This window comes from Gymnoscopelus braueri (assembly GCF_963280865.1).
Source record: "Gymnoscopelus braueri genome assembly, contig: SCAFFOLD_267, whole genome shotgun sequence".
NCBI classification, from domain to species: Eukaryota; Metazoa; Chordata; class Actinopteri; order Myctophiformes; family Myctophidae; genus Gymnoscopelus; species Gymnoscopelus braueri.
Genome location: NW_027660506.1, coordinates 70,979 through 80,420, shown reverse-complemented (window position 1 = coordinate 80,420; position 9,442 = coordinate 70,979). Strand labels below are relative to the sequence as shown.

At 44.4% G+C, this 9,442-nt stretch overlaps 2 protein-coding genes across 2 annotated transcripts; both read right to left on the bottom strand.

Moving 5' to 3' along the window:
- Positions 1-784: 784 nt before the first annotated feature.
- LOC308081497 (uncharacterized protein) lies at positions 785-5,527 on the bottom strand. The gene is made up of 4 exons (XM_080457876.1): positions 5,079-5,527; positions 4,854-4,959; positions 1,926-2,181; positions 785-912 (listed from the first exon to the last, which is right to left on the bottom strand). Exons 1-4 carry the CDS (start codon positions 5,241-5,243, stop codon positions 795-797), a joined length of 645 nt encoding a protein of 214 aa, XP_080314002.1. The 5' UTR covers positions 5,244-5,527; the 3' UTR covers positions 785-794.
- A 22-nt stretch (positions 5,528-5,549) lies between these two features.
- Positions 5,550-8,408, bottom strand: LOC308081496 (uncharacterized protein; the record flags this gene model as incomplete). Its single annotated transcript, XM_080457875.1, has 2 exons — positions 8,295-8,408; positions 5,550-6,657 (listed from the first exon to the last, which is right to left on the bottom strand). The coding sequence occupies exons 1-2, from the start codon at positions 8,318-8,320 to the stop codon at positions 5,550-5,552; spliced, it is 1,134 nt and encodes a 377-aa protein (XP_080314001.1). The 5' UTR covers positions 8,321-8,408.
- Between the last annotated feature and the right edge of the window lie 1,034 nt (positions 8,409-9,442).

Genomic DNA, 9,442 nt, shown 5'->3' with positions numbered 1-9,442 from the left:
TGTATGTTAACTGTTGCTTTACTCTGTATGTCTCAGAATGCATTCTCTGACTCTGTGTTCCGTATTCTCTTCTCATATTTGGTTCTGCGTCACGGTAACTAACTGAGTATTTCAGACTCAAGATTTTCCTAGCTATCAGTCGGAATCACTTGAATGCCACCCACAGTCTCTACTTAAGTGTGACTAATCACCCTGATTGTCAGACCCTGTTGAAGACCGAAGTGTCGAAACGTGTCGGTCAGCTGTTGCCTTGCTCATCTGTAAATAAATCTATATTTTTTTCACCTGAAGATGGAGTGCCTCAATATTTCTTCCCTTTGGGTTTGGGTTCTTTTGCTCCATATTCTAACTATTATTTTTCGTATATTAACGCCCTACTTGATCATACTACAGCGTCACACAAAAGCATCAAAAGTAGCAGATCTACAAGCTTGAAACGCGGCGCGAAGCGACACGTTTTGAGCTTTTAGATCTGCTACTTTTGGCACTTTTGAATCCTGAAAAGTAACAGTTTTGGACATATGAGGGTTCCATTTGACAGACGATATTATATACAGTAAATACAAGGTTCATATTTGATGATAACGTATTGTAAACATGTACTATGTTTTAGGGGTGCAACGATTTAATGCTCACCATTCTACGTTACTTGTAAACAGCTCTTGCGTTGTTGGTTTTACCAATAAAAATAAAAAAATATGCCATGTGTTTTGGTTCTCCTTACATTTTCGTGGGTGCTCCATCCAGGTGATGGATTAAGCCCCAACCCCAGACAGGAGAAAACTGAAACGTAATTACTGTACATTTGCAAGTGGTCTGGTGCGAGGTTGGCTGTGTTGAACACACAGACGTAGTGTGTATGGCAGCCCACATCCCTGGCGGATTGTATGAGCCATCAGGTAGAAGTCCACCCTGGGTAAAAAAAACAAACAAACACTACGTTACTTTTAAGGTTGGCTGTTAGCAACGAGCTGCAATATTTTTTTTCTACCAAAAATAAATGATGCATCAATAGCAACAACCTTCCATTTACAAGCTGCACATTCCTGCTGATATTTAGATAGACTAATGAGCATAATGGGTGGGTGTTATTAGCCCCTCTTGAAACAGGAATCAAAGGTCTTGTCACGATGAGAAAGAAAGTTCAACTAGTCTCCCAAGACCAGACAATTGGAGCCAACAATTGTCTTGAGATCCTTAAATGCAAGTTACTGTAGCTGCTAGAACAGCAGCTAACAAACCTACAACTCTATCCCTGCCCCAATAGGAAAGTCCGACCAAATGACAATGGATTGTTTCTACAATGCTGATGTTTCTAACTACTCAAGTCAAGCCCTATACCGCTATACGTAATCTCTTGGTCGGAAATAGCCACGCTACAAATCCATAACAAGTAGTGTTGTGACGCATAGGGGGCTTGTAGAAGTGCCATTTTCACTGAACGTTTGTCAATGATGACATGCCCAGAAGAATATATACATCTAGTTTTAAGGGGGTGTAAGTGATATTTCTTTGTAAAAAAAAAAGTGTAACCTAGTGGCTCTCAAAGTGGGGTCCGGGGATCCTTGGGGGTCCCCAGCAATATTAGTTAATATAGCATTGAAATCAGTTTAACCATGTGTACAGCCATTTGAAAATAGCTATCTACTACAGTAGTTCCCAACAGTTCGCGATGTGACGCGTTGTGAGCTTGTAGGTCTACCATTTTCAAAATAATCTTGGGGGGGAAAAAGTGTAACATTTGGAATTTATTTTAACACCACAAATCTTTTTATGGGCATTCCTGGCACGAAATATTTTCAGAAGGGAGTCCACGGCCCAAAAAACATTAATTCAGGGGTCCTTGGCAAGGAGAAGTTTGAGAACCACTGCTGTAACCACATACAGAGCACATGATGGTTTAGTAAAAAAGAACCAGGACTGACCAGTCTCTGTGGGTCACTGTGTGATCCAGAACGGTGCCAGGCGGAGGGGACCCAAAGTGACTTCCACTGATGGAGTACAGGGTGGTGCTGATGCGTTTCTGGACCACCATGAAGGTCAGCTTGGGCTCGTAGTTGGGGAACGTCTCGAAGCATTTCAGCAGCTGTGGGATCTCGTAGTGCTCCACCGCGTTCAGCTGACCGTCGCCCACGCCGTCCCGGAAAACACCACGATCTTCTCCGGTAAGCTGTGGTTCATCTGTAAAGTTGCGCATACTGATTTATATACTTTTATGTAATATTGAATTGGCCCTTGGGGCCCTTGCTTCACTAAAGCTTAGAGGGCTATCCAAGTAAGGCTGCATTTATTTATTTTCTTAATGCAATAAAATAACAATAGATCTCAGTGGTCAACCAGCCAGCCCTAGATGTCTGTTTCAACTCTCCAGCTTCATAAATCTCAGCCTCTCTGATATCGCATTATTATTCAAAATTCATATCATCACAATGGTGATGAAAATACAATATCTGTCATTATATTGTACAGCTCTAAGGTAGCACAGTCTTTGCGGAACATGTCCCACCTAATGTTTCGCTGCTTGTATCTGTATAAGTGAGTGACAATCTTGAATTATTCAAAGTGTTATTTTTCAATACTTTGTGCAGCCCTGCTAACAGGTTGGGGCAGACTTTGATCTTAAACCAACAGGGGCTGACAGATGGCTTCAGGGGTGAGGGTCTCTAAACCACCACTGCCACCTGCTGGCTACAGTATGCGTGTGTTTGAGGTGCAGTAGTTTACCTCGTAGTACTTCTGGAGAGCAGCCAGGAGGCACAGCCAGAAGCCACTGATGATTTCATCTGTGGCCGTCTGGAAAATGACCCTTGAATACCACTGTGTCATGAGGCTGCAGGAGAGGAACACTTCTTAATAGAAGAAAAAAACCACACGCGCACGCACGCACACGCGCACACACACACACACACACACACACACACACACACACACACACACACACACACACACACACACACACACACACACACACACACACACACACACACACACACACACACACACACACACACACACACACACACACACACACACACACACACACACACACACACACACGTAGGATTGGATATCAAAATTGATGAAATACCAATAATTTAAGGGTCCAGTATTTCTTCTATAAATAAAGCACTCAACCACCTTTAACTGCTACTGATTTCCATTATGTTGTTATTTATAATTCAGGCATTTAGCAGACACTCTTAATCCAGAGCGATTTACAGTAAGCAGGTAAATACCAGGCAATTACATCAAATGCATAGAAATAGTTATCAAGGATCATAGGTAAACCATTAACCTTTCAGTATTAACAGTATAATATCAAATAATTAATAACTAAAACTATACACACAGGATGCCAGGTCTACAAATGAACCTGGCTAGTCTACATAACATGGCTTCTAAATTACATTTTAACCTTTGCATAAGCCTGCAGGGTCGTCAAGGTTAGGGCAAGTGCTACGTCAAATGCTACGGGCTGAGGTGGAGTCTGAAGAGGTGAGTCTTCATATTACGGCTGCAATAGGGAGTTCGTTCCACACTTTTGGAGCCAGAAGGGAGAAGAAGAGTCTGGGACGTGTGGAGCGTTGTCCCGAATGTTTTAGGAAAGGTTCCGACAGCTTCCCTGTGTTAGCTGATCTGAGTGAACGGGAGCGGTTGTAGGGTTGGATCAGGTTTTGAAGATACAGGGGTGCCATACTTTTGGTTGCTTTGTAGGCCAACATCAGTGTTTTGTACTCTGTGCGGGCAGTAATTGGGAGCCAATGGAGGGAGCGGAGAAGGGGGGAGACATGTGAACATTTTGGCTGGTTGAAGACCAAGCGTGCTGCGGCATTCTGGATCATTTGGAGGGGCTTAAGTGCACATGCCGGGAGGCCAGTGAGGAGAGAGTTACAGTAGTCAGGTTTTGATATGACTGATGTCTGGATAAGGAGCTGGGCTGACTCCAGGTCTGATCCTTCAAATGTTATAGAGTGTAAACCTACAGGATCGATTGACCGCTGCAATGTGTGCCTTGAATGAGAGCTGACTGTCCAGGACAACACAAAGGTTCTTGGCCGTTGGAACCGAAGTCACCAGGCCTTCGAATCTAACTTTGGTTCTAAATCTAATAATTTGATGACCGGCAGCGGTTCTGGTAGGAGACACAAAGAGTCTCCTTTGTGTCTCCTACCGGAACCACTGCCAACCGGTCCGCTGTCATCAAATTATTGGCTTAGGAATGCGATAAAAACTATCCATAAATTCATGTCTCCATGGGGTGACTAATCGATTTAATAAAGTATTCAATTAATCAAACAGAGAAAACGTTATTAACACATTGGGTGCCAGCATTTTTTCATAACAACTTACGTTGGGTGCCAGCATTCTCCCCATTGACTGCGCTTTGCTGTTTAAAGCTCTAGACTCCACGAGGAGCAAATCCATGTAAAAAAAAACATCCATTCATGTTGCGCGATGACCCTGGCTACAACCTGGAACGATAACATTTCACTCGCGAGTTACAATGGGGGGGGATCGCGCATCGCGCATGACCGGTTTTCCCCACCGGAAACAGATTCGGAGATATAGGTGTTTTAAAGAAGGAAATAGACAGGAAGTGGATGGCAGCCATGTTTTTGTTTTTCCGGTGATCTATCTGGCCTATCCTTCTCAAGATCACAATGGGTACTCCCAGAGCTGCTCTAGCCCCGCCCGTGTGGAGAAAAACGAAAAAAACAAAAAGACATATTTCACGGTCTGGACCGTGTTCGGCACCGGACCGCTACTCTGCGCAAACACGGTTCAGACCGTGTTTGGCACCCGATGTGTTAAGAGTCTCTAATATTAAACAAAAACACTTTTGTAAAACTCACCTACTGGTGGGCCTCCTCTGCCCCATGAAGTGTGTAAAGGCTCAATGCCCATACCTCTGAACATAGCTACCAGAGCGGACCCTCTGCCATGAGTGGGGACGTCACCCTGTGTGTGCATACAGAAAAAGATGGAGAAAAAATAAGCAGTTATAATAGAATTTCATATCTTGTTTAAAGAATAAACAGATATAAGTATAATAAGGATGCACAATCATGTTGTCTTACACTGCTTGTCCTAATGCCGGCAGGAAGCCCTCTGGCAAATCCCACGGGAGGCTCAGTGGCTATAGGGCCTCCTCGTCCAATTTGCAATGGCACTGTATAAGCGGCCAGAGGTGCTCCTCGCCCAATCTGCACTGGCAGTCTTCTTCTTCTTTCGTGTGTCATCATCAGATGTCCAGTTCAGCAGCGTACAGCCACGCCCTCGTCTCAGGTCCCACATCGAAGAGGCCGGCCTCCGAGGGTGGTTTGTACAGGAGACAGACTGTGATTATGTGCTCAGCGGTCTGCTCCGGCTCCCCACACTCGCATGCTGCTCCGTCCGCCAGGCCCCACTTCCTCATGGACGTTTTGAAGCATCCCACCCCGGTTCGCAGGCGGTTCAGCAGGGTCCATTGCCGGCGTGGCAGTTCCTCTCCTTTAATGCCGCCTCCCGGATCCTGGATGTAACGGTGGATGCGCGTGGGCCCGGCCGACTCACACTCCTGCTTCCTGGCTGCCGCCAGCCATGCCTCTGTAGACACTAGACGGGTCCTCAGGGATGGACCTGAGCGGCTCTTGTACCGCCTTGTTGTACAGGTGGCGGGACTTGAGTCTATCTAGAGGCAACATTGTTGTGGTGGTGTTGTGCGGGATATGCCAGTCATGTCTACGGGCTTTCCTTGCAAGGGCGAGGGTAGCAGCCTCTCGTCGGAGGCCGGCCGGGGCAATTCCCGCTAGTACTGGCAGGTGGAATACAGGGGAGGGCTTCAGGCAGCCAGTTATGGTCCGAAGAGCGTTGTTTATGGCAACGTCGACCTTCCTGGCATGTGGGCTTCTGCACCAGACTGGGGCACAGTACTCCGCTGCGGAGAAGACCAGGGCTTGCGTGGAGATTCGAAGCACCTTGGCAGATGCACCCCAGCTGGTACCGGCGAGACGTCGGATTAGTGAGACCCTTGATGACACTTTGGCCGTCACTTCTTCAAGGTGCTGTTTTAAGGAAAGCGTCCTGTCCAGACGTACACCAAGGTACCGCGGGGCTTGCTGGAACTCCAAGCGCTTGTTGTTGACAAATACATCCAGTTGCCTTCTTGCTTCGCGGTTGTTGAGGTGGTAAGCTGCTGACACTGTCTTGCCAATGCTGAGCTGTAGGCGCCACTTGCGCAGATAGGCTGCAAGGATACCCATATCCTGGTTTAGGCCGACTTCCATCGCCTCCCATGTTGGTCGTCGCATCATGATGGCCAGGCATCGGTAGAGGGGCTCCTTGCCCGATTTGCGCTGGTACAGTATCGGCGGCAAGAGGGGCTCCTCAACCAAATTGCACTGGCAGGGTCCCGGTGGGTAAAGGACCCCCTCGCCGAATTTGCATGGGCAGTGAATCACCGGGGGGGAGGAAAGCTTCGGGCTCTTCCAATGCCAGCCCCGTCGGTGAAGAATGGCAGGCCTCTGGCACGTCCTACGGGACCCGGCTCTTTGGTTGGAAGCCCTCGCCCCAGCTGCAGCTGCTGCTGCCCCTGCCGCCGCCAGGGGAAGCGCGTAGCCCCCGGGAGTCCGGGGAAGGAAGGCCTGTTTGGCTCCATTTAAAATCACTCGTGGTTTTCTACAAAAAAAAGAGAAAGACAAAAGGGGGAAAAAACACATGATTAACATAATGGTAAGTAACTCACATGGTAACAGGATAGGTGGGCACCAAGGAAGAGTGGGCACCTCTGGGTTAAATTGGGTATTTTTTCCAAAATGTTAAAAAAAAATATATTTGGAAAATGTTTTTTAAGTAAATTATACAATACATGATTAGAACATGCTTAAACATTCAACAATTAAGGTCTAATATTTCAATTGCTACAAAACCTGTATATCCAGTCATTTTGGTACTTGAAGGATAAAATTAAGTCTGATAATGATGTACCGTGCACATCATGTATACTTTATATTAAGATCATTTTTCAGATATTTAATATTTTATAATTTTGGACAAAATAGCCAATTTTTCATCGAGGTGCCCAGATGTCCCTAGTGCCCACCTATCCTGTATCCCTCACATTGGCAGACTTCCAACTAAGGGGGTCCAGGGACCACAACCAGCAACATGAGAAACAGTTTAAACACTTTTAGAAACACTGAATTAAGGCACTGGTTCTAAAAGGGTCCTTGAGGGGACCCAGCGATATGAGGAGCAGTTTAAACATTTAGCCCCATTTCATGTTTAGAGGGCCATTCGAAAAATTGCAGATCTACAAGCTCACAAGGCAATGAGAAGCATATTATGAGATTATCCCATTTTACAGGGGTCCCTGGTTCAAAATCTTTTCAAATGATGGTCTGTGGTCAAATACATGGTCAATACTATGTCTGCACTGCATGTTTCATGTCAACACACAGATGAAAACGTTTGAGTCACTGCAATTATGTAGGCCTATTCCCTCTCATTTTAACACTGGTTCACCTTTCAGTGGCTTATTAAAAAGCTAAACAAATTAACAACTTTTACAGTTACTTGGTCTACAATTGCAACATCATTATTTTTAATTACATATTTACTTGAGTCACTGCATTACAGGCCTGGCTTTGGATAACAAGACGGTCATCATCCGTCATGACCGTCTTGGATAATCTTCAAAATAGTGTTTGCACTGTCTCCCTTTTTGGCCCTTACATCACATAAAAAGGTTCAGATTTCAAATATAAAGTGCTGACCTCATGGCCATGGATGTTATAATTATATACGGGCCCTCAGAAGTACTCGTATCCTCTGTATTGTTCAATAGAAAGCATTTTAATCCGATCGATGGCCAATTTCTAAACAGTTATAATGTATCAGAGTGCAATACACCTCCCAACCGATAGGGTCACGTAGTTGAAAGCGAAAGCAGAAAATACGGAGACATGGCCACCAAATCGGATTAAAATGCTTTTTATTGAACAATACGGAAAGTACGGGTACATCTGAGGGCCTAATTTGATGACCGGCAGCGGTTCCGGTAGGAGACACAAAGAGTCTCCTTTGTGTCTCCTACCGGAACCACTGCCAACCGGTCCGCTGTCATCAAATTATTGGCTTAGGAATGCGATAAAAACTATCCATAAATTCACGTCTCCATGGGGTGACTAATCGATAGGGTGAACTATCTCTTTAATAAAGTATTCAATCAATCAAACAAATCAATAGAAAACGTTATTAAGAGTCTGTAATATTAAGAGTCTCTAATATTAAACAAACACTTTTGTAAAACTCACCTACTGGTGGGCCTCCTCTGCCCCATGAAGTGTGTAAAGGCTCAATGCCCATACCTCTGAACATAGCTACCAGAGCGGATCCTCTGCCATGAGTGGGGACGTCACCCTGTGCGTGCATACAGAAAGATGGAGAGAAAAAATCCACTATCACTGCTCCACAGCTTACTAATTGCAATTTATTTGCAACACGTGCCGAGGCAAGTTTACGTTGTCATTATACAAGTTTAAACGGAACGATAGACTTCAAATGGTTTATAGTATAAAATGAACAAAGCTCAGAGGACAGAGAACCTTTTTCTGTCTTTCACTAGCCTCGATCTCCAGGCTTTTATTGTTTAGTTTTGCTAAAAAATAACTGACTGATGCATGACGGACTGTTGTCTGGAGTGTTGCCAGATATTGAGAGAAATAAGCAGTGGTGTAAAGTAACATTGAAGTACATTTTACTCAAGTAATGTACTTTTTAGTAAAATTTGAGTTTCTTTTTTTTTAAAACTTCGCTGGAGTATTTCCAATTTTCAGAGCTTTTACAAATAATAGGCAAATATTATACTTTTACTCCACTACAATTATTTCTAAACTTTAGTTTCTAGTTACTTTGTAGATTTATATTATTATTACAAAATAGTAACCACTTCAGACAGCAGCAGCCCTATATATCGGCCATTTGAAAATAGCAGATCTACAAGCTCACAATGCGTCTCCTCCATGCAACGCATTGCGAGCTTGTAGATCTGCTATTTTCAAATGATTTATATACATTTTATACATTTGAAAACTTGTGAAATGGGACATTCTGCATAATGACTAGGCCTACTTTCTACTTTTGGTACTTTAAGTACATTGTGACACCAATACTTTTGTACTTTTTTTTTCATTTTTAAAAAAACTTGTAACAGAGTAGGCTATTTCTACATTGCAGTATTTGTAAAATTTACTTAAGTAAAACATTTGAGTGCTTTTCCCCCACCACTGACCACAACCACCAATACAAGCAACTTTACAGGAAAAACAAGCCCAAAGTCGCTTATAAAAAGCAGACATGGCGACGCTGCGCTCTGCGGTCGGTGTGTTCACGAATCACATGTTGAGTAACCAGCTCGCTTCTTGATCCGGTCTAGAGCCCGCCTACTGTATCCGGTTATTTG

What these genes read in the sequence shown, in the direction of transcription:
- LOC308081497 (XM_080457876.1), bottom strand. Translation starts at nt 5,243, where the DNA reads ATGATGACACACGAAAGAAGAAGAAGACTGCCAGTGCAGATTGGGCGA. An exon ending in CCGGCATTAGGACAAGCAGT is followed by an intron (nt 4,960 to 5,078) that starts GTAAGACAACAT and finishes ATGCACACACAG; the next exon opens with GGTGACGTCCCCACTCATGG. An exon ending in ACAGTGACCCACAGAGACTG is followed by an intron (nt 913 to 1,925) that starts GTCAGTCCTGGT and finishes TTTTTTACCCAG; the next exon opens with GGTGGACTTCTACCTGATGG.